The sequence below is a fragment of the Callithrix jacchus genome, chromosome X (genome assembly GCF_049354715.1).
Source record: "Callithrix jacchus isolate 240 chromosome X, calJac240_pri, whole genome shotgun sequence".
Taxonomy (NCBI): Eukaryota; Metazoa; Chordata; class Mammalia; order Primates; family Cebidae; genus Callithrix; species Callithrix jacchus.
Window position 1 is genome coordinate 92913488 of NC_133524.1, and position 24797 is coordinate 92938284.

Genomic DNA, 24797 nt, shown 5'->3' on the forward strand with positions numbered 1-24797 from the left:
CATGCATGTAAAAGAGATGATAAAGGGGACCTGGATTAACTCACAGCCTGAACTTGAGCTTGTTTCCTTCTGTATCTTCTCTCTTACTTTTTTTTTTTTGAGACGGAGTTCCGCTCTTGTTACCCATACTGGAGTGCAATGGCGCAATCTCGGCTCACCGCAACCTCCGCCTTCTGGGTTCAAGCAATTCTCCTGCCTCAGCCTCCCGAGTAGCTGGGACTACAGGCGCGCACCACCATGCCCAGCTAATTTTTGTACTTTTAGTAGAGACAGGGTTTCACCATGTTGACCAGGATGGTCTCGATCTCTTGACCTCGTGATCCACCCACCTCGGCCTCCCAAAGTGCTGGGATTATAGGCGTGAGCCACCGCGCCCGGCCTTCTCTCTTAATTTTTAAAAAAATTTCCTGTATCTTGAGAGAGTCTTCCCAGGGTATTGCAATCAGCGGTCTTTGTAACAGTGTCAGCCTAACTTCCTGCCTCAAGAATTTTATGTGTGTTACTGTGTTTGTGTTTTGTTTTTTTTTTAAGATGAACTTTATTTTTTACAGCAGTTTTAGGTGTACAGTAAGATCGAGCAGAAAGCAGAGTTATACCCTCTACTCCCACATACTCACAGGTTACCTCCTATTGACATCCTACATCACAGTGATACATTTGTTGCAGTCAAGGAATCTATATTGACACATTGTTCACCCAGAGTCCATAGTTCAGGTTCACTGTAGGTGTGCCTTCTGTATGTTTAGGCAAATATATACTGACATGGAATCGCCATTATAGTGGAACATACAGAGTAGTTTCACTGCCATAAAAATCCTCTATTAACCACCTGTTTATTCTTACCTCCCTTTAACTCCTGGCAACCACTGATCTTTTTACTGTCTCTATAGTTTTGCCTTCTCCAGAATGTCATGTAGTTGGAATCATACAGTATGTAGCCTTTCAGACTGGCTTCTTTCACTGAGTAATGTGTATCTAAGCTTCCACCATGTTTTTTTCATGGCTGGATAGCGCGTTTCTTTTTAGCACTGTATGATATTCCATTGTATGAGTGTACCACTGTTTGTTTATGGGTTCACCTACTGAAGGACATTTTGGTTGTTTCTAAATTACAGCAATTATGAATAAAGCTTATAAACATCCAAGTGCAGGTTTTTGTGTGGACATAAATTTTAACTCATTTGGGTAAATGAGTGCTATTGCTGGATCCTTTGGTAAGAGTATGTTTAGTTTGTAAGACACTGCCAAACTGTCTTCCAAAGTGGATATATCAAGGATTTTGCGTAGGTTGTTCCTTACAGCCTCCATTTTTTTTTCTAATTAGCCTATACTCTTCCTTAAGACCTCAGCTCAGCAATCTCTCATTACCTATTGATTTAGTAACTTCCTCTCAATATATGCTTTGATGGCACATGTATTGCTCTTTTACAGCACTTATTATTAAGTTTGCAAAGTGTGTAATTTTTTAATGTCTAGCTTCCTCATTAGTTTGTAAGCTCTGTGAAAGAATGGATCATGTTTCATTTTTTGCTCAGTGTTTTACCTCTAGCACCTAGCACAGTGTCTGGCATTTTAGCAGGTATTTATTAAGTATATGTTAAATGAGTGAATGAGTGAATAAATCAATAAATTGCATCAGTGTTATTTTTTTTCATCGTGATTGATAACTATGTTTTGAAATGGCAAGTTTACTTGAAGAATTTTACCTGTAAGACAGCAGAAAAGCTAGAAAAAATCATTTGAAACTTCACATCTGAAGAGACTAGACACAAGTTTTTGAAACTCCATATTTTGTATATATGTGTCTGTGTGTGTACACATGCTTGTGTATGTTTAAGTATTTAAAATAGTGTGTTTTCAAGTGAATTAATTTGTGATAGCTGTTGACCTAGCAAGTAAAATATTAGGTAACTCTTTTTGAAAAGTGTTGTTATTAAGCAAGGGACATTTCTTGACTTCTCTTAAATGCTATGAATGGTTAAATAGTGAATTGGAGAGTTCTGTATCTTTTAAAAAATTATTCCACTAAAACTTTGCTTGTATTCTTATAGGATAAATGTATACTGCATACACACAAAAATTACATATATGATTTAAATCTTAGTGAAGACTTATATACCACTTATTTCTGACAATCATTACTCTTCAGTTCACATTTTAAAAATCTAGGTAGCAAGGCATTTATTCATATCGTTCATTTTTGTGCAACAAAATAGTCTTGTAGTTGACAGTGAACTTTAGAACACAGATTTTCAACTCAGGGCAATAATTATTGACAATATGAATATTCACTTTATGAATATTGACTGTATGAATATGGAAGCTATTAATGAAGTCAAATGTCTTTGAAAGTTACACTCTAGGGATACTTGTTGGAATACTTCACTCTTTATGGCTGGATTATATATGCTTTCCCACGGCAGTATTGATTTCACAGTGAAGATTTATTCTGTCACCACTGGAGTTAGGTAGTCATAGTGAAGAGGAAATGGGGCACATATAAGGTATAATGTGATGCTGTGCCTCATCTTTATTTCTATTTTAAGCTTCAAAGACCTAGACTTGAGTGTTTTACAAGAAATTTTGTGTGTGATTATGAATGAGTCTTTTCATGTTTGATTAATGGTGAGAAAAGATTAGAGTTCGAGGGAGTGACTGCTATACAGTGTATATTTAAACATAGCCAAAAGTAGCAGTCTTAACATAGAAATAAAGAGCATGAGAATAAGATGTATTTGTTGTCTTCTTTGCTTTTGGTTTAATCTTTTTTTTCTTGTCTTACAGTATCCCTGCAAAACAAAAGGCATAACCTAACACTTTTCTTGTACTTTGAATACCTCTCCTCTGGACAAGGTCAACCATACAACTCTTTCAGTCATCTGGTTAGGATAGAAAACTTAGTTTGCCTTAGTGTTAACACATCTCAGATTACAGTGGGCAAACTGAGGCTTTAATATAATAAGCACACATTTTGTAGATATGTTTAATCATTTTCCCTTCAATATAGTCACCCTGGAAGATAGGGGTTTTGTTTTGATTTTGTTCTGATGCTGCTACCATTTAAAAAAATGCCTGTAGGATTGTTTGGGAACTGTACTCAGAATTAATTTTGTAAGAGACATGAGAAAACTATTCTTATGGTCACATTACTTTTGAGTCTAGCATGTACTTGAGAGCTTGCAGTAGTAATCAGAGTTTATTATTTTTGAAAAGGAGCAAGTGATTTGTGTATTGAAGAATAAATTCAGTCATTTCATTTATTTAAACAGCTTTATTATTTAAATATGATTGATATAATGCTGCACGTATTTAATGTGTGCAGTTTGCTGGGATTTGCATATGTGCAAATCATCCTCACAATCAAGACTGTGAACATATTAATTACCCTCAAAGAGGTTATACCTTTTGCTTATCTCCCATCCCTCTCTTCCGTCCCCAAACCGAGAATCAGTTTGCATTTTCATCCGTTTTTTGGAAGAGTTGCTGTAGAATTGATGTTTACTAGAACACACCAGTAAAGCCATAGTGTTGGGTCTTCGCTTATTGTTTATCAGTTTTATGGATCTTCAAAGAACCAACTTGTGGTTTTATTTTTCTATATTTTGATATTTCATTATTTAAATTTTGACCCATTATTTGTTTTAGCTTGCTTACTTTGGGTTTCATTTGCTTTTCTTTTTCTATTTGCCTACGGTGACAGCTAAGATCATTGATTTGAGAACTTAAGTTCTTATTTTATAATATAGGCATTCATTATTATAAATTTCCCCCTTAATTACTGCTTTTTGGTATCCGTCAAATCATTATATTTTGTGATTTAAATTTTACTTACTTTAAATATTTTCTAATTTCTCTTTTGATTTCTTCGTTGACCCATTGTTTACTTAAAGTGCATTGTTTATATTTCCAATTATTTGGGGATTCTCTAGAAATCTTTTGGTTTTGATTTCTAAAGACCGCTGTGGTCAGAGAATATACTTTATATGACTTGAATACTTTTACATGTATTGAGACTTTGTTTTGTGGTAAATGTTCCATGTGCACTTGACAAAAATATGTAGTCTTCTGTTGTTGGGTCGAGTCTTGTTCAGGTCCTCCATATCCCTGCTGATTTCCTGTCTGCTTGTTCTGTCAATTGAGAGAAAAGCATTGAAGTCTGTCTGTCACTGTGGATTTATCTGTTTCTGTTTCTCCTTGTAGTTTTCCGTTTCTGCTTCATGTATTTTGAAGCTCTTATTACAGGCATAAATGTTTAGGATTCTATATCCTCCTGATAATTGACCCCTTTATCATTATGAAATGACCCTTTTCATAATGACCCTTTTTAAAAGTCGCCAGGTGACTTTTTTTTTGCTATGAAATTCACTTTTCCTATATTAATATAGTCACTCTAACCTTCTTTTGACTAGTGTTAGTATGGTTTATCTTTTATCCTTTTACATAACATGTCTTTCCCCCACCCGCTCTGGCTGCTTTTAATATTTTCTCTTTATCAAACTGGCTTTTAGTAACTTGATTAAGATGTACCTTCATGTACTTTTCTTCATATTTCTTGTGCTGGGGTTCTTTGGGCTTTGGGAATCACTGGTTTATATTTGTAAAATTTTTAATTTCTGTGGGTACATTGTCTATATATATATTTATGTTCACATGAGATATTTTGATATAGGCATACAATGTATAAAAATCACATTGGGAGAGATAGGCTATCCATCACCTCAAGCATTTATCCTTTGGTACAAACAATCTAATATACTCTTCTAGTTTTTTTAAAAAATATACAATAAATTATTGTTGACTGTAGTCACTTTATTGTGCTATCAAATACTAGATGTTAATCATTCAATCTAACTTTATTTTTGTACTAATTAACTATGTCCACACCTCCCTTCCACCTTCCAAGTTCTGGTAAACATCATTCTATTGTCTATCATCTCCATTAGTTCAATTGTTATAATTTTTTTAGATCCCACAAAAAAGTGAAACCATGCAATGTTTGTCTTTCTGTGTCTCGGTTTTTTCACTTAACATGTCCTTCAGTTCCATCTGTACTGTTATAAATGACAAGATCTTATTCTTTTTTTATGGCTGGATAATACTCCATTGTGTATACGTACCACATTTTCTTTATCCATTCATCTGTTGATGGACACTTAGGTTGCTTCCAAATCTTGGCTGTTGTGAATAGTGCCACAAGTAAACATGAGAGTGCAGATATCTCTTTAACATACTGATTTTCTTTCTCTTGGGTATATACTCAGCTGTGACATTGCTGAGTACTCATTGCTGAGTAATTCTATTTTTAGTTTCTTGAGAAACTGCTAAATTGTTCTCCATAGTGGTTATGCAAATTTACATTCCTACCAACAGTGTATGAGGAGTTGCTCTTATCCACATCCTTGCCAGTGTTTGTCATGTCTTTTGGATAAAAGCAATTTTAACTGGTGGTAACATGTTATCTTTGTAATTTTTATTTGCATTTCCCTGATCAGTGATGTTAAGCACCTTTTCATATACCTGTTTGTATGTCTTCTTTTGAGAAATGTCTATTCAGATCTTTTGTCCATTTTAAAATTGGATTATTAGATTTTTTTTCTCTATAGAGTTATTTTAGCTACTTATGTATTCTGGTTGTTAATCCCTTGTAACATGGGAAGTTTGCAAATGTTTTCTCCTATTCTCTGGGTTATCTCTTCACTCTGTTGATTGTTCCCTTTGCTGTACAGAAGATTTTTTAATTTGATGTGATTTCATGTGTCCATTTTTGCTTTGGCTGCCTGTGTTTGTGGAATATTTTGCAAGTAATCTTTGCCCAGTCTGATGTCCTAGAGACCTTCCCCAATGTTTCGTCGTACCAGTTTCATAATTTGAGGTCTTAGATTTAAGTCTTTAATCCACTTTGATTTCATTTTTGTATGTGGAGACACACAGGGGTCTAGTTTCTTTCTTCTGCATATGGAGATCTTGTTTTTCCATTACATTTGTTGAAGAAACTGTCCTTTACCCGATGTATGTTCTTGGCACCTTTGTTGAAAATGGGTTCACTGTAGAATTTATGGATTTATTTCTGTGTTCTCTATGCTGTTCCATTGGTCTATGTGTCTGTTTTTATGCCACTACCATACTCTTTTGGTTACTATAGCTCTGTAGTATAATTCGAAGTCAGGTATCTGATTCTTTCAGTTTTGTTCTTTTTTTTCTCATCATAGCTTTGGCTATTCTGTGTCTTTTGTGGTTCTGCATTACAGTTACAATTTTTTTTTTTTTTTGAGATGGGGTCTTGCTCTGTTACCCAGGCCTGGAGTACAGTGGTGTTGTCTCAGCTCACTGCAACCTCCACCTCCCAGGTTCAAGCAATTCTCCTGCCTCAGCCTCCCGGGCAGCTGGGATTACAGGCACCTGCCACCACACCTGGCTAATTTTTTGTGTTTTTCATAGAGATGATGTTTCACCATGTTGGCCAGGCTGGTTTCGAACTCCTGTCCTTGTGATCCACCTGCCTTGGCTTCCCAAAGTGCTGGGATTACAGGTGTGAGCCACCCCACTTGGCCACCATTTTTAAAAAAGAAAAGAATGTCATTGATATTTTGATAGGGATACATCACAAACAAAAACAAAAGTAAAAAGAAAAAAATACACAAAAATCAGTTTGACATGGTTAATTAAACTGGTTGGGATTTTTAAAATTCTCTTTTAATCTTTTACCCTTCTACCTGAGCATCTGGTCAATCTTGGCTGAACATTAACCAACCCCTTTCAACTTTCTCACTTAGACTCCAGGTATAACCTCTTGGATTCAGGTCAAAATTTCTTCCTCAATAATTATCTTAACCTCAATCTGGCAGTCTCCCCTTACTTTGCTTAGTAGTTATTTGGCAATTCTTTCTTTTACTGAACTTTGTTCTTCCTTAAAAACTGTGTACATAGAGCTTCTCTTAGTTTCCAAACATTTTTTCTCCGATTGTTTCTCTGGTCATGTGATGTATCTTTTCCTTGCCTGTTGTTTATTACAAAAATCTCTCCAGGCTGGGTCAAAATTCCATCCTTCTGGGTTCACATGTCACTGTCTCCAGCTCAGGCACATATTGTATTTTTATTAAAAATATAGCACAGGAACAGAATTTTGGTGCTGACAAGAATTGTACAGTTCATTATTTAACACTTGAAGAGATTGAGAGCATACTTCTCAGTCTCTTCAGTAAGCAGCACCTAGATTTTGCCTTGTCACACGATGCTTAAGGTATTTTCACCCTTGATTATTGGAAAAATTCAGCAAAACCTTATTAGAATATTTTTAATACATAACATAGTTTGGGGATTATTTTATTGGCATAACTTTGTATTTTCTTTAAGCTAGAACATTCTCATTGGTCATACTGGCAGGGAGAAGAGAAGCCAGAAGAAAATTCAAGTCACTGTTCAGTAAGAACAAATGTTACCATTTGTGCTGGATGGTTACATCAACATCGATTTTGGCAGAAAACGTCCCATCAATTTGATGGATTTTACTTGTGCGGAATGTACTTCCAGAGAGCTTGCAACAACGGCTTAGATATAAATGGATATTTCTGAAGTAATCCTTTCTTATTTGTTTCCAGTTCTAGTCCCTCCCCAACAAAATTGTACCCTAGAATGATCTCATTAAAACATATGCGATGTAGAGACTAGGAAACTTTTTAGTAACATATTATACATGTGACCTAATTCTGTACTGCTTTTCCTTTTCCTGATTCCATTCAGTAGGACTGTTAGGCTTATGGTTCTACCTTCTTACTGGAACTGGATGGAAGCTTCTGCTTGACAGAGCTGGGTCAAAGTAAATGATTTTTTCATTGTTACTGTCTCCAAAGTTTATGTTGAAATCATGAAGTACCTGAGGGATGAAGTTAATATACTCATTTTGCATGTTGCTGGCAGTAAAGTTAGGTAGAAGAAAGCAAAATCTAGGAAGGTTTTTATGTTTGTTTAAAGATTTATTATATATTATGGGTGTACCTAATCTTCTTGTCATATAATTTAAATAAATAGGATAAATATTTTTAATGCAAATCCAAACTGAAAATTCACTTTGCAGAGATCATTAGCATTTATTTCATGTCATTTTCCTTCTATAGTTTTAAAATGCAAATACCATAGGAAAATCTTCTGGTATATGCTCATGAGAGGGAATTTGTTGCTTACTGACTATTTTGTATTTTACGATTGGCTAGTCAAGTGCTGATTAATGAACAAAAAGTCTGTGTTTGAAAATAAATTTAACAGCTTTTATACGCAAGCTAAGTTTATGTAAAGTGATCTAGGAGACACATGACCTCTGTGCTCCATAGCCCTTGCTCAGATTCTGAAAGTAAACTCTGTAAATGATCTAAGATGTCAGATCAAACAATTTCAGCGGTTTTCAACCAAGAAAACTATTGAATAGCCATCTCTACTATGACGGGTCATACACCATACCATAGTAGTTTGTTTGCTGTTTACCTTGTGAAGGTATATTTGCTGCTGGAATGATGCTGCCTACAGGTCAGAGAACATTATATCATTTAGTTCTGTTTTTACCTCAGTATGCCTTGGTTTCCTACTTAGAAAAACGGGAATAATAATAATAACTACATTGCAGGTTTATTTTAGGGATTAATTAAATCAAAGAACTAAAAACCATGCCTGGCACATAGTAGGTGCTCAGTGAATCATAAATAGTAGTACTAATAGTAGTGATGCTCTCTCTTTAGGTCTAGCTTTTCTTTTTTCTTTTTAATATACAAATTATAAATTAATGTAATTCCCTGTTATTCATATCTACCATTGGCATTTAAAGAGACTCTCATTCATTCATTTATTCATTCCCTTTTCTCTCCCCTTTCTTTCTTACCTTGTCCCTGTTTCCTTCCCTTCCTCTACTCTATTTTCTTGACTTGTTGCTGTCTAGCTGCAGCAATGTATGCAAACCAGGCAGGCTCTAATGGCTAAAAATTCCTTTGTTTGGGCTACATTTAAAGCAATTGGATATGTAGCAATTTGAGGTGGGCATTGACCTAATGGGTCCTATCCTGCTGTGAAGAAGTAAACAACATATGGCCAATATACTGGGGTCATCTTTAACCCATTTACATAATATATACAAAACTATATAAGACCTACTTCCTGCCTTAGGAAATTCATACATTCTAGTGGGAAATTATTACACTATGGTAAATACTATAATCAAGGTTCGAACTAAGCCCTTGGGAGTAATAAAGCATTCCACTTTTGTGGTGTTTTCAGGTTTTTTTCAAGTATATTGTAGCTCAGGAAGCACTCTACATTGTTGGCTACTGGTGACTGACATTGTGTCATAACTTTTAACCTTGAAAACTGTGTCACCCTTTCAATATCTGGGTTACGTGTTCATATTCAGTTATGTTTGTAGGTTTGAGTCTACATATAGTCTCATTTCTGTATTTCATGTGAAAGAAAATGCCAGTCTTAGCACATTCTCTTCTTATGTTATTAATGGAGAGGGGGAGAAGTCATTCTAGTACCTTCCTAAAAAAAGTGATCACTATTTAAAGCTCAAGTAGGCAGGTGCTTGTGTATAGCTTATGAAATTTGAGATACTCAGAGCTCAGTGAATACCTGAAAATGAAGAGAACTTTTAACCTGGTGGGTTAAGTTTCACTTAAGTTCTTGAACAAATTTACTTTAAGTGTTGTAGAGGCAGTGTTTTTGAAGCAGTTTAGGTCCCAGGGAAAATTTTTTTTAATAGAAGGAATAAATTACCCCTTGTTTCCCAGTTAAGACACCTAAGAAGCTGTATCTGTAATATGTCATTTGTGGTTACTCTCTGAAGCCTTATGTTGAAATAAGTGGCCAACTGTCTCTCTTCTGTCCTCTTATGTGCCAGTATTGCCAGTCCTGTCTATAGAAAGGAAAAACCAAGTTTTTAACACCCCGTATTAGAAACGTGTATTTTCTACAGAAACTGTTTCAAAGGAGAATGGAGTTGGAATATTACTGACTACCAGTGTGACTCTGAAGGTGTATTATAGATTTTTACAGGATTTTAATAAGGTTTTTTAAAAGTTGATTTGCGAAGTCAACCGTCATTGAGAACTTTCTGTAGGAAAATGTACTTGCAGAGCTAACTCCTTATGTTGTATCAGGACTATAAAGGGCCCACGTATATAGAGAACGTCAGTAGTCTTGATTACAGCTGCTAAATAGGTCGTTGTGTTGAAAATAAGTTTAACTTTATTAGAAAATAGAATGATAATTGAAGAGAAGTTAATTTAGGAGTTTTGTAAAAAACTTGGCTATGATTATGGTACTGACACGATAATATGGGGCTAGAACTTATGGCAACCCCATAAGAGTAATTCTATAAAATTTTAAGCATATCTATATTTGTTTTACACTGATCTTCTGACTATAAATCATTCTGTCAGTTGCATAGTATAATGTAAGTTCAACCTTCCCAGTCCCTAATTGGCCAAACTGTTATAAAACCAAATTATGCAGCAGTGAGGAAAATAGAAACTTGAATGAATGCTGTTGAAATAAGTTTAGAATGTCTCAAATTTATCCTGATAATTCACTTTCTCTGTTTTCAAAGAAGACCTCTCATACACACTGAGTGTTATTGGCAGGTTTGACATGGCTGGAGTCTTATGTGCAGAGATAATATGTATCTGTCATTGGTTTTCAGGAGCCCCTATGAAAGGGCTTGATTTTGCTGGTTGGAAGCCTTTGCTGGCATCAGCAAAGTCAAAGAGTTGTAGGCAAGGTTAACAGCCACTTCATATGTAATGGGTTTATGCAAACTGTGATCTTTATATTGATATATAAGATACATCACTGTTGTCTTAACATCTAGACGAAAAGGAAAAATGTATGTTTTCTACATCAAAATCTTTAGACTTAAAAATCTCAGTGATTCATGGTATTAATTAAAAGAGAGAAGAAAAATTTGCTTTGACCTGAATATGTATAAGGGTCATTATAAGGATTACTGCTTGGGTTGCTTGTGAATTTTCAGGCAAAGGGACATACAGCTCAACTTTTTTATATTGCAACTGATCAGTGATTAATACTTACGAGGCTTCAGGGGCTAAGTATAGTTGCTGATTTATTTGCAGCTCTTACTCAACTTTAATTGTTTAAATACAGTGAAGAGTCCATGGTGAAAAACACAGAGTAGAAGAAATTTGGGATCCATAAGCATAAACAGATATAAGTGTTGCTTTGCCCAAAATAATAAAAAGTAAAAAAAATTAAAAGTACCTGTTAATTCATTATATTATTTGTAAAACACAGTGACAGAAATGATATTTTCCTGCAATGTGTTATTTATTATTTTGACAGTTTCTTCCAGTATCTTGAGAAAAAATCTCTTATCCAAATTAAAACTGAGTAAAACACTATTTAAGAAACATAGGTTTTCAAAAGGTTTTTTCAGAGTTATCACTACTCAGCATAGAACCTGAAGCCCATTGAGGGGAAAAAATCAGGTTTATAAAATTGAGTAATTTTTAATATTAAATTTTTCCAAAAACACTTTTTAAATTTTCTGAAAATTATTTTTTGTTGACCATATAATCATGTTCTGCTTAAGCTTTTACATTTTAAATATTTGATATAATATTTAGTGATTTTAAAATTCTTCCTGTGTGAGTCCAATTGAGCTGTTTTTGTTTTCCATGTGGATAATGTTGTCTACTTTCACTTTGGAAATGATTTTTTATGGGTTGCACCATTGGATACATGTGTTCCAAGAACTAAACAACTGCTATACAAGTGAACTTTGAGACATGACCCATTCCTGAATTGGGGATGGTATGCAAATTCAAGACTATCAGTTACAAGTAATAATAGTGAAGTTAACATACATTACTGGCAGACTTTTATGTATTTTTTCCTACAAAAAATGTTATAGTAATACCTTATTCACAACTCAGGTATAATTTTCAGTTTTAGGCAATTTATACTCTTGAATTTTTAAAGCGGTGAATCATTTTGTTTTGTCAGATTAATTTTGTAGCTATATCAGAAAACTAAATGATGTGGTTATTTGTAAAAGCTACTCGAAGTAGATAGATGGCAAGTCATTGTGAGGTGAAGTATCTCCAGAGTGATAATCATAGCCATTTAGAGGTTATTTTTGTGTTATGAAGATAGTAATCATAACAACAGATATTTAAATTACTCTATTTAATACAAACAACAATCATATGTCTGGGTACATTGCTTCAATAACAAGGGTAATTTTAAACAAAATTATATATACTAACTGCCGTATCTATTTCTATTGCTACCATCCTAGACTAAGCTTTTATCATCTTACAACTGGATCAGATTCTCTGTCGCTCTCTTCCTCTATCTCTTTCCTCCCCCCGCCCCCAATTCTGTCTATCATCACAGGTTTGAGTACTTACTATGTGCTAGAAATAGTGAAAAAACCTGAGGACACAGTGGGAATCGAGAAAAACCTAGTCTTTACTACATTGAGTTTATGGTATTGCAGAGAAGACTGATATTGATAGGTAATTGGGATTCGATAATTGGAATGTGTTGCAGAAGGGGAAGTTCCGGAACCATGGGAGACTATAAGAGGATCATCTGTATCCTTAGCTGAGAGCAGAACAATTGAGTAGAAGATTATCATATAATTAGGAAAGAGGTGAGGTGGGATGGAGCAAGTGTGCTAAGCAGAGCCAAGGGCACATGGAAAGGCCAAGACTGAAAAAGAGCTGGAGCTCTAACCAGTATTATTATAGTGATGAAGACTGTTCACACAGATTTCATAATGTAGACAGAGATTATAGAGCTTTTGTTCTAGTCAGACCTAAATGCTAATCTGGACTGTGTAATTTATTATTTTTGATTTAAGGAAATGACTTAATGACTGCAAACCTTTATTTCCTGATTAGCAAAACAGGACAGTACCTTCTTGTACATAGGATTATTGTGAGGATTTAAATGAGGCAATGCAGATAAAGCTCTTAGCATAGTGCCTATAAATGCTCAGTAAATGGTAGCTATGAGTTAGGTAAAATAGACCAAACTTGCTGATCCCTGCAAGCCTTCTTTTTAGCCTTTGATTCCTTTTTCTGTTTATTCTTAATATTACAGGTTCACAACCCTTTTCTGAAATTCTAAAATCTGAATGCTCTGAAAACAAACTTTTATCATTTGGCCCCAAACCCCAACCTTCTTAAGGCTGTATGGGTAGTCTTTATCCTCTTTTGTGGAATATCCATGTTTTCCTTTTAAACTTGAATGCATTTGAGTTAATGTGTTACCCCAGATCCTGCTTAGTATATTTTGTAAGATATGATCCACCTAGCATATTCCTTTCTAAAACATGAAACATGCTGAGTTCCAAAACTGTTTGGCTTGAAAGGTTTCAGATAAAAGATGGTAGATGTGTGCCACCCAAAGTCAGCTTTCTAAAATACTGCTTTCTCCATGTTTGTCTTCAAATCAGAAAATTGTAACCCCCTTCATTCTTCAATTTAGTCTAGACCTTGTGGTTTTCAAGACTGCCTCTAATCTACCCTACACATTCAAACTGTAATACCATTGTACTTGAACCCTTTGTTTCATGAGTCTGTTCTCCTCAACTTCCCTGAAGTAAAATGTTAGTGCTGCTTTTTGTCTGACTTCCTTCTCTTTCTCTCATTGTGGCTCTTCAGATCCTACCCATCGATTAGGCTACAATTCTTTGTAGTTTCTTAATGAAGCTATATTTATCTATTTCTTCCCTGAATTCTTATTGTACTTAAATGAATTTATTTACCAATATTTGAGCAGATATTATGCTCCAGCTACTGTTCTAAGTGTCAGAGATCTGAAAGTGAGTAAGACAGTTAAGTTTTCTAGTGTTAGGGAACTTGTTTTCTAGAAGGTAGAACACAAACAAGTAAATCAATGAACAGTATCATTTCAGATAGCAGTCAATGCTGTGAAGATAAGACAGGAGGATAGTTTGGCAGAATGAGAAGCTATATATTTGAGAAACTCATAGTTTAGCGTTTGGTCTATGGTTAGTTTTTTGTTGTTGTTGTTTTTTTTTTTTTTTTTGGGAGACGGAGTCTTACTCTGTCGCCCAGGCTGGAGTGCAATAGCTTGATCTCTGCTCACTCCCACCTCTGCCTCCTGGGTTCAAGTGATTCTCTTGCCTTAGCCTCCCAAGTAGCTGGGACTATAGGCACCTGCCAGTACACCCAGCTAATGTTTACATTTTTAGTAGAGACAGGGTTTCACTAAGTTGGTCTGGCTGATCTTGAATGCCTGACCTCAGGCGATCCACCCATCTCCGCTTCCCAAAGTGTTGCTATTACAGGTGTGAGCCACTGTGCCCGGCCTATATGGTTAGTTTTTACTCCCTAGTTGGACTGTAAATGCCTTAAGGGAAGAATCCCCAAACTTGTATGAGCCATAAAATGGGCATAAAATGAGTGCTTGATTAAGATTTGGTTGAGAAATTTTTCCTTTTTTGACAGAGAAGGTAAAAATCTATTTATTAAATATAGAACACTACTTGGCTAAATAATTGATATAATGGTATCTGTTATGTACAAAGTACTGTGTTGAGTTTTGAAATGTTTGTATTTGGGTAAAGCTAGCTGTTCCATTTCTGTTGCTTTTTATTCATAGACTAAGAAAGAAGAACTTTTATGTCCAAACAATTTTTTTTCCATTTGAAATGGTTGAATATTGTGCACCCCCAAACTTTGAGATAGGTCTCAGTTAATTTAGAAAATTTATTTTGCCAAGGTTGAGGATGTGCCTGTGACACAGCCTCAGGAAGTCCTGACGACATGTGCCCGAGAAGGTGGTCAGGGCACAGCTTGGTTTTATACATTTTAGGGAGACATGAGGGATCAATCAATATGTGTAAGAAGTGCATTAGTTCCATCCAGAAATGCGGAGACCACTCAAAGTACTCCCCGCCTCCCCCAACCCCCCCCACCCCACCCCCACCCCCATGGGGGCTTCCAGGTCACAGGTAGGTGGGAGTCAAATGGTTGCATTCTTTTGAGTTTCTGATAAGTCTTTTCAAAAGAGGCAATCAGAGTATGCATCTGTCTCTGTGAGCAGAGGGATGAATTCGAATAGAATGAGAGGCGGTTCCCAGCTTGAAGAGGCCCAAGATATTTTCCGTTCACTGTTTCAACAAACATTCTTTCTATACCTGCAGAGGATGCTACTACTCTAAAAGCTGAATTATTCCTGCAATTGTTTCTGCTTAATTCAGGCACCAAGTGACTTCCTCCAATTCATTAGTGTGAACATTTTTAAAGACCTAAGTGGCAGACATATTTCCTGAACCATTTTCCCTTAGTCCTGAAGCTGATCAGGTTTGTCACACAGAGAATGCTGGATTCCCATGTCATAGTCACCCTTCCTGGCGGTTCAAGATTGAGCTTTATGGCAACACAATTCATTTAAGATTGAGCATAAATTATTATGACAGATTGACCAAAGTTATCCAGTGAAGTAACAAAGGCTTTTGCTTCGTGAAGAAAACTGAAACCCTATACTGGGATGTCATATTTGATCTCTTATAGATAAATATTTTGTTCTTTATAAATTGAAAGAGCATCTTGAGAAGAAAATCTCAAAAGGATTTTTTTTCTTGCCATAAAAAGGTGGAACGAATTTTGATTTGTAATAGCAAAGAACTCTGGTGGGTTAAAATTTGAGAATTTTGATTTGACAGTACTTCTGAGATGGTGTGCTTATGGTCACAAAAATATAAAAATATTGCTCTACTAAAATGATGAAATGGACAGTTCAAGATGTTAACAATGGCAGAGTAAGGTGGAGAATTGGAACTTAATATCTGTAACTTCATCTTCTCAACTACTAGGCTTTTGTGCTTCGAGGGCAGGGCCATATCTCTCTAAATCCCCAGTGCCTGATACCACCACTTGATCTAGCATCTAATCTTAAGTGCTAATGGTTATAGAGGACTACAGTGCTTAAGATGAAGTGTAGGTGTCTGAAAATGACCCTTACTGTTAGAAAGGAGATGAAAGAATGTTAGGGAATAATTTTAAGTACACACAGTAAATAGTTCAATGATTGCAAAAGCGAAAATTTGTTTTCTGAAAGGTCATCTTAGACTCAAACCTGTACATTGAGCTTAGTTCTTAAAATAAAATTAGACATAGCTTTCTTGGTGAAATTAAACACAACTGAGAGGTACTCAACTAACACAAAATATCTTTATAATACAGCGTTTGAATACCTGAACAGAGTGTTCAGCTTAGTTACTACCAGGTGATTGGCCTTGAGTTGTTCGGATTGGTCTTAGTGGTTTTTAAAGTTCAGGAATGAGTATAGGATCTGAAAAGTTGCAAGGCAGGCCTTTGAAGAGTAACTGCTTCCCTCTGTGACTGCTGCTGATCTGAATAGGGATTGGGCAGGGATGTTGTCCAGAGAAATCAAGCCCTGAATCAGTGGTTGATGTTGATTACCTTTCTCAAGCTCCTTTCTGACATGGAAAATACATGAAAGTTATAATAGGGTATTACCGTATCAGAGCTCTCAGAAGCTTTATATTATGATTGTTCTTTCACTCCTCTGATCTTCCACTAGAGTGTAACCTCCTTAAAGGAAGAGAGCATGCTTACCTTGTTTACCACCGTATTCCCTGTGCCTAGTATTGAACAGGTGCATAGTAGATCCTTAAATATTTGTTCAGCTGAAGTGAAGGTTGTTTCTTGCGTCCTATTGTACCTGCTATTCTTGGAGCGCAAGAAACTTAAGGCAGGTAAAGAGTTGACCCTTCATCTCTATTGTAGTGGCCAACTTACTCATTTTCTTGAAAAGAAAAGAAAATAGTCACATAGTACAGATACATTTTTTAGTTGGTGGCGAGACTTTTGAATTATATGCAATTTAGTTGTCTAATTTCTGTGGTAGTAGAGTAATTGCATGATGTTTATAAAACATTTTATTACCATGTAACATTAGCAATAAGAGAGTTGAATCTTTACATCTCGCTGTTTTTGTTAATTTCTGCCTGATTGAGAAAATTAAAACTTAATTTTCTTACAATAATGACTCTTGCATTGCAATCACAACTTCAGCATTAGAATTTATAAGTAAGTCAGCCATTTCTCTTAGTCTTAAGGGGTTGAGAGTCTGGAGTGATACTTTTATAATTATACAATACTCATCTAATACTATACTAAGTTATATTTAATATAGCTGATCATAAATGAAGTTTAATAAACTCTGATTGCTTGACTAATGCATAATCTTATTGCTTTTCCAGAGTTGATTTTAATGAAAATATATGGTCACTATACATATTGGTACAATATGCCCTTATTGTAGTGAGCATGTTCATTAGATTTGCATAATACAAACTTACTAAAATGATTTTAATCAGTGCTTTTAATTCAGGAATACGACTCTAATAAAGATTTTTTGGGGGGGTCATTTTTTGTTTCTGATTTTTTTTTAACTGCATAGTAGCTCTGTAGTTTGTACACAGAAGTAAAATCTATGTTTACTTGCAGTTGGTGTTAGAGAGATACACCCACCTGCATAAATGAAATTTGAGAGCTTGCACCTGAAGAGTGTCGTTATAAATGAAAACAATTTTTTGGTGTTTCTGTTGTTATTCTCGAGTCCTTTTATACCTTTCTTTTTTGACTAATATAAAAAGATAATTGTGTAGCAGAAATGGTTTAATATTGTTTGCAGATCATTGAATCCTAACTTATACAATTATTTTAATGCATTTTTAATGTAAGTGGCTAAAAATTACCCCTTCTGAAATTCAGCCTCTTCATATCTGCTTAAAGATTTTCTTTTACAATAGACCATATTTGTTCTTTTTTTCTGAACAGTGATAATGAAGAGCTTTAAATCGTAGTATTATATTAATGAAAGCAGATTTTTACATGAGGGAAATCTGCGAAAATATCCATATTAAATTTATGCGGTTATACAGGATTGTCCACTCTAGTTGAATGAAATTAACAAATCAAGAAATCAGGAGCAGAGTGTTTTTCTTTGTTTCTTTATCACAGGTAATTAGGATAATTTTTTACACAAGTATAATTTTCTATGTGCCTTAGGGTACTCTGTCATTCTTGAAGATGCCTGTTAGGAAAAAAAGTTCTTTAAGAATAAAACAAAGCACAGTCCTTCTCTAGTATTTTGACCAGGGGTCCACATTTGGTTTATCAACAACTAAACTTTCAATTCAAGGGCAGCTCTAGAATTAGAAATCTATATCGCAAAATGGACATTCCAGATCAAAGGGAACAGTAGGGGTACAAACAGGACATCATAGGAGTATGCACTGGGAAAGAGGATTTTTAATTTTGTTTTCTATAGAATAGGGGTCATAAGAGAAGAAGTAGAAGGTAGCCTAGAGCTGAATCATACAGGGCTTTAAATTCCATATTAAGAATATACATCTTTAGGTAGTCAGGAAGAATTGAATGTTTATGAACAGGAGGGAGTATGATATTCGTTCATACTCATAATTGAACCTCAATGTGTCAAACACTGCTTTAGGCATTAGGGGTACATCCCTAAATGAGATGGGCAGAAATCCATGTTCTCGTAGAGCTTACATGTTTTTTGTTGGAAAAATAGATCAAGATAACGATAATGAAGTAAATTATAAACTATGTTAGAACATGCTAAAACTTGATCAGGAGTGCCAGGAATGTGTAGAGGGAGGTGGATGTTTCCATTTGAAATAGGACAACAGGGTAGCTTCACTGAGCAAAACCTTGGAAGCTGGGTGAGGGAGTAAGCCATATGGACCATGGAAAAAGAGCATTCCAGGCAGAGAGAAGAGCCAGGGCATGTGGCTTATTGCCTCGTTGGGGAGCTGTGAGGTGATCAGTGTGACTGGAGCTGGGGGAATGAAGGGACAGTAGTAGGAGATAAGGTCAAGGGACATGGAGAATGTACAGATCAGTAGGGCCTTGTAGGCCATTGTAATGATTTTGACTTGCACTAGGAGGAAAAATAGAGCCCTTGGAAAGTGTTGAGCCAAGGATTGACATGATGTGACTTCAGTTTTCACAGTGTCACTTTGTCAGCTGTGTTCAAAATTAACTGTAGGAGAGCAAAGGTGGAAGCAAGGAGGTAGATTAGGAAGTCACTACAGAAATCTAATTGAGAGCTGATGGTGGATTGCACCACATCTTTGCAGACTGCAGAATGATTATCATGGTACTGGATAGCTTCTTGGCTATTGGAATTGAAGGAGAGGAAGGAGAACAACGTGATGTGGAAGTCTTAAACCTAGACAAGTGTAATGCAGGTGGAGCCAGTAACCAATGTTAGTCTCTTGTTTGTAAAATGAGAGGCTTTTACTAGATTATCTCAAATTCCATCTAACTTGAATAGTTTCTGCCTCTATACTTTGTGGTTTAATATAGACAAAAAGTATGTTAATTCCAAAGAAGAGTAGTAAGGGGAAGAGAAGACTTCAGTCTCGTCCCATAAGACCAAGTGAAAATATTGCTAGCAATGCTTTTTTCTTGTGTCTGTCTCCCATGATTAAACTGTCAACATGTATTCAATTGAGATAACAGATTTAAAACATTTTAGACATGTGTACCTTAACTTAGATAATTTGACTGAAGCAAATAGTATTTTCCCTTAATTTATATTTTTGCTTTGGAGATATAGATGGGTTTCCAGCCTGGAGTTTATAACCCCAAAAGGTGGGAAGAAAAGGAAAGCAGTGGTTGCATGAAGAACTGTATAATATGTCTCAAAAACTCAGGGGGACAAGCACACATTGGGGTGGTAGCAGGGTTAGTTGAGGCACTTTTGGTACTTTGTCATTTTCTCTCTGATTTGGTGTTGCAGGAAATCATGAAGCTGGCCATTTGTTTAAAACAATTTTCTATAACCCATTAGAAAAATTAAGGAGAAAATACCTGGTAGAGAGAGTTGCAGGGTAAATTCATCCTTCTTAAGGTGGTTTCAGTTCTGATATAAATAATCGCAATTTTTTTCCTAGGCAGTAAAGATTGATTGGGATTTGTGTCAGCAGGATGTGATGAAGACATGTACAGAAATTAGAAGTTTAGATCCCTGTGGGAATCAATGGATTAAAATTAGTAAAGAGTTATACATAGAATAGTATATTTTCCACAGCTGATCTGGGGAGGATGGTCTTTAACAGCACTGGATTGGTGGTATTTAATGACAATATTCTGAGATCCTGAGACCAAGCAATTTTCATTTACCTAAAACATAATGGAATCCTCCCCACAGTGAGGAGACCCTATTTTTTTAGTGTGCATGACCAAGTTGATACACATTATTCAGTTTCTGTTGTAAGAAATCTATAGGATCTGGCAGAACATTAAATTTAATTTCTAACAGACAATTTAAAAAATCTGTTTCTTGGCCTGCCTCGGTGGCTCATACCTGTAATCCCAGTACTTTGGGAGGCCGAGGCGGGTGGATCACGAGGTCAGGAGTTCGAAATTAGCCAGGCGTGGTGGTGGGTGCCTGTAATCCCAGCTACTCAGGAGACTGAGGCATGAGAATTGCTTGAACCTGGGAGACAGAGGTTGCAGTGAGCCAAGACTATGCTACGGTACTCCAGCCTGGACAACAGAGCGAGACTCCGTCTCAAAAAAAATAAAATCTGGTGCTTTCCTAATCACACCCCTAATTGGTACTTCAACATGTTTATAATAAGAACTATATTTCATGCCCATCGTATGTTATTGTGAGGTCTTGAACTATCTTCTGAATCATGGAAGATTACTACATTGTTAGGTATTGCTTTAATATTACTGTACTCAAATTCTTCAAATAATGGTGTCATATATGTTCAATTTTCTGTTCAAATAAGTTTAATTTTATTTAGAATATTCTATTAAAATATTTGTAATATGTTTATAAGAATATTTTTAAAAAATAAGTTGTTTTATTTAAAATCTTTATACAAGTGTCCTTTAAATATCCATCAGGAGTAACACAGTTCTTAGGCCACACTGTTTCATTATATTTCATTCCTGTTAAATGTGACATTTTTCCTATTGTACATGTTGTTTTTTAAATTTAGATATCTTAAAAGCCTGAAGATTCATTTCCAAACTTTTATGTAACTTGCCAGAGCATATGATTTTGTTGTATCTTTTCTCACATATCAGCACAATGGTAGTGACATCTGATCTAGGTCTGATTTGGGAACTTGGGAACCATATTTAAAAACAAATCAATACACTTTCACCAAACCTTCATTTTTAATCATTAAAAACTTTTTTTTTCTTTAAAGAATGTATTGTTTATATGTTTGAACGTTCTGGTTCTTTTTGACTGTTTACAGTTAATAAAAATGAAAATTATTAAATGATTTCTTGTTTATAAATTTCTCTTATCTGATTGGCATTTCTTCTTTTTGTTTGTTTCTTTTTGGTTTTAATAGAACATTCAAATAAAAACTTTGGCAGATGATGTGGTAAGGTGGTCTTAGCAGCATGCTATTACATTACTTATGCATGTTGCCTTTTTATTAAAATAGGTGGACATAAAAGCATTGATATATGTAAGATATGAAATGTCTGGATATTTACAAAGTATAGAAGAATAGAATAATTGTCAATAGAGTGATTTCCTTTACAAATATTAATAGAAACAATTATATGAGATCCCAACAGAATTTTGATATCATCATCCTGATATTTACCTTAATCAAATGTTTTTTTAAATCTCCATGTCAATCTAGACTCTGGAAAACACAGATGCTTCTTTTTTCGATGGCCAAATAAATTGCAAATATATTAAACGTTAATGTTGGAGGAAATTAATTTCCATTAGAAAGGAAATTAAGTTCATTATGTTGGTCAGATGTGTGCTACTGAATTTAAAAACCAATATTTTAAAGCTGAATTTATCATAGTATATCTTATTAAAATTATGGACTCAATATTTAAATATACCCTTTTATAGTTAAACTATAAAAATGGTAATTTGAGCATTATCGTCTTCTTCTATGTGAAATTACCTATCTACAAATAATGTAAAGTATTCTTAGGGCTCAAAGGAGATGAAGGTATGTGGCTTAACTACATTTTCTTACCAAAGTATAGCTGAAATCAAAAGCTAATTTTTTAGATAAACTGAAAGTCACAGTAGAAGATCAAATATATATGTTATTAATGGTACTCAGAAAAAAGGCTAATACTGCAAAAGTAAATATTATGTGATGGGAAAGGAGAAGGGATATGTCGATTTAATGGTCAGTTGCATATTTAAATGCTTTCATGTCCACTATATTTTTTAGAGAAATTTGATTATCGGATATATCCTCAGCTTATTTGGGATTACTTAACTTTTCTCTTGAGTTGTTTGAAGATATACTATATAACTAAACCAACTTAATTTCCCTCGAAAAGTTAAAAGAAAATGTGAAAATATAGTTCATGATGATTAGAAGAAATGAATCTTAAGTTAATGTGAAGACTGGGATGGGAACCAGGGGCTGGTGGATTTAGGGAAGTCACCTTCTCTGTGAAATGAGGGAATTGGTTTAGATTATTTTTCAAGTTTCTTCTCAGCTCTAAAATATTATGATTTATATAATCTCTTTGTAAGCAACCATGTACTCACATCACTTTTGTAATCCTAAATAAGCTGCTTAAAACTGCTCATGTTTCTTTCAAAGTATACCTTTTATTTTTTATAAAGTATTCTTTGACTTAATAAAATAAAAGATATACTCACTAATGAGGAGTTCACATAATTTTACATAAGCTATGGTAATAACTTCTGTGATGCTTTTTGTATTGTTGAAGTAATTATATAAGGATCTGGTAACATGGTAGTGAAGATGTACTGTACTGATATTTAACATGTCTGCTTGTTTAATGTGAGCTTGATGGTATGCATGTGCTTCCTAACAGAAACCATAATAAAACTGAGTTGCATTCAGTTTTATGCACATTACTAATTTTTGATGTCTCACGTTTTGTGGTTTAAAATAGAATATCCCATTTACATGCAACTGAAGTCATTAACTCAGTTTATAGCAAGCTAATTATTAGAGATTTTGCATAGAATCAATGGTTCAAAGTCAATATCCATAAAACGGCAAGTTCATAATATTAATATTTGTAGGAATAAGAAATTTGTTTGTTTTATTTCCAGTAAATAGCAAAGGTGATGTTTTTATCTTTGTTTTGCTTTGTCGTTGGTCCCAAATTTTAGGGAAGAAAAAGCTGGGGAAAATAATCATAGTAACAATAATAATAAATAGCAGCTAAGTACAATAAACATATTAACTTATTTAAATTTCACAATAACCCTATGGAGTAAGTAATGTCATTATGCCTATTTTAGAGATAAGGAAACAGAGAGAGACCAAGTAACTTTCACAGGGTTACTCAGCTAGTAAATGGCAGAGCTTGGACTGAAACCGAAGTTATCTGTTTTCAGAGTCCATGCTCTTAACCCTTCTACTGCTACACTGACAAATTGTTCGAATATACTTGTCACAATTTTTGCAACTTTGAAGGAGAAAACTATTACCATAATTTTCTCTTAGAATTGGATATCAATAGCTCTTTTTAGTTTCTTTCTCTTTTTTCTAAAGTGGCCAACAAAAACACATTCTCACTCCAACAACCAATAGGACTTTGATCCGAGACTTTTTTTCCACATATTTACTGTGCAAAACAAAAATGACAAGGGACAAAGTTTTACTTTTGAAGAATACTTTTCACCCCAGAGTTCTGAGGCTGAAGAGCTACTTCAAATTTTCAAAGTAGTACAATCTCTAACTGTAGCTTGCTGCTTAAAATAATATTTTGTCAAAAAGACAATAATAATGTATATTATACTAAGTACCATTTTGATGTTCTTCATGTTAGTGGTTCTTGATCTTTTTCTCAAGGCTTTTTATTTATTTATTTTTGTTTGCAGCGTGACCGAATTACAAGTTTTAGAAAATCTACTGTCAAAAAAGAAAAACCTCTTATTCAACATCCTATTGATTCTCAAGTCGCGATGAGTGAGTTTCCCGCAGCTCAGCCATTATATGATGAACGATCTTTGAATTTGTCAGAAAAGGAAGTATTGGATCTCTTTGAAAAAATGATGGTAAGTTAGACCCCTAATTTTGATGTAATTTTAAAATGTGCGTGCCCAGAATAGCACTGAGTTTTAAGTAGGTGTGTTTGTGAAAAGACCAGAAACTTGATATAACAAAACTATTGGCAAAAGTGTCTGTTTTTTTTTTTTTCTTTTTTCTTGGCAGTATGTCCTTACCTGTCTGTCTCTTCCACTGTGAACTCCTAAAAGTAGAAGCAGTTTTATTTATCTTGGTTTTCTACTATTTAGTAGTCTCTAGGACATTGAATCAATTTTTCAGTGAACTGATTTGTGTGTGTGTTTCTATAAAGCAAAAGAGGCCTAAGTCCACTTTGCTGAAAACAGCACAAGGTCTCTTGTTGGGTATATGAAATAGAGTTGGGAGGGTAGAGAGTAACAATAGAAGGAACAGAGAAATTAATTCATCTAAGTTTGTTCTATTAGCAACATTCACACAACCTGTATTTTCTAGCATTTTTTCTATGTTTTATAGCTTGTGGCCTAAATAATTTCCTATATTAGGTAACGAATACAATATTTTGAATATTCAGAAGTTTATGGCAGGAGAGGGGGGAAATGAGGCATTACACATTACATTAGTTAATTTGACCAGAGAAGAACTAGAGATCTTGATTGGTGATTTATTCATTCAAAATTATATCCCACATGTTACTATACATTTTTTGTGGTTGTCTATTTATCTGTAGTTAAGAGTCCACAGGAGTTTC

At 34.7% G+C, this 24797-nt stretch overlaps 1 protein-coding gene across 6 annotated transcripts in view; it reads left to right on the forward strand.

Annotated features, from left to right (window-relative positions):
• DIAPH2 (diaphanous related formin 2) overlaps positions 1–24797 on the forward strand; it is a 933611-nt gene that overhangs the window by 27894 nt on the left and 880920 nt on the right. For 4 of the 6 annotated variants that reach the window (XM_078363563.1, XM_078363565.1, XM_078363564.1 and 1 more), the window contains exons 2-3: positions 21407–21439; positions 23902–24078. In XM_078363563.1, coding sequence (XP_078219689.1) covers positions 21407–21439; positions 23902–24078 — 210 coding nt within the window. The remainder of the gene's footprint in view (positions 1–21406; positions 21440–23901; positions 24079–24797) is intronic. The other 2 variants (XM_078363567.1, XM_078363568.1) reach the window with 1 other exon arrangement.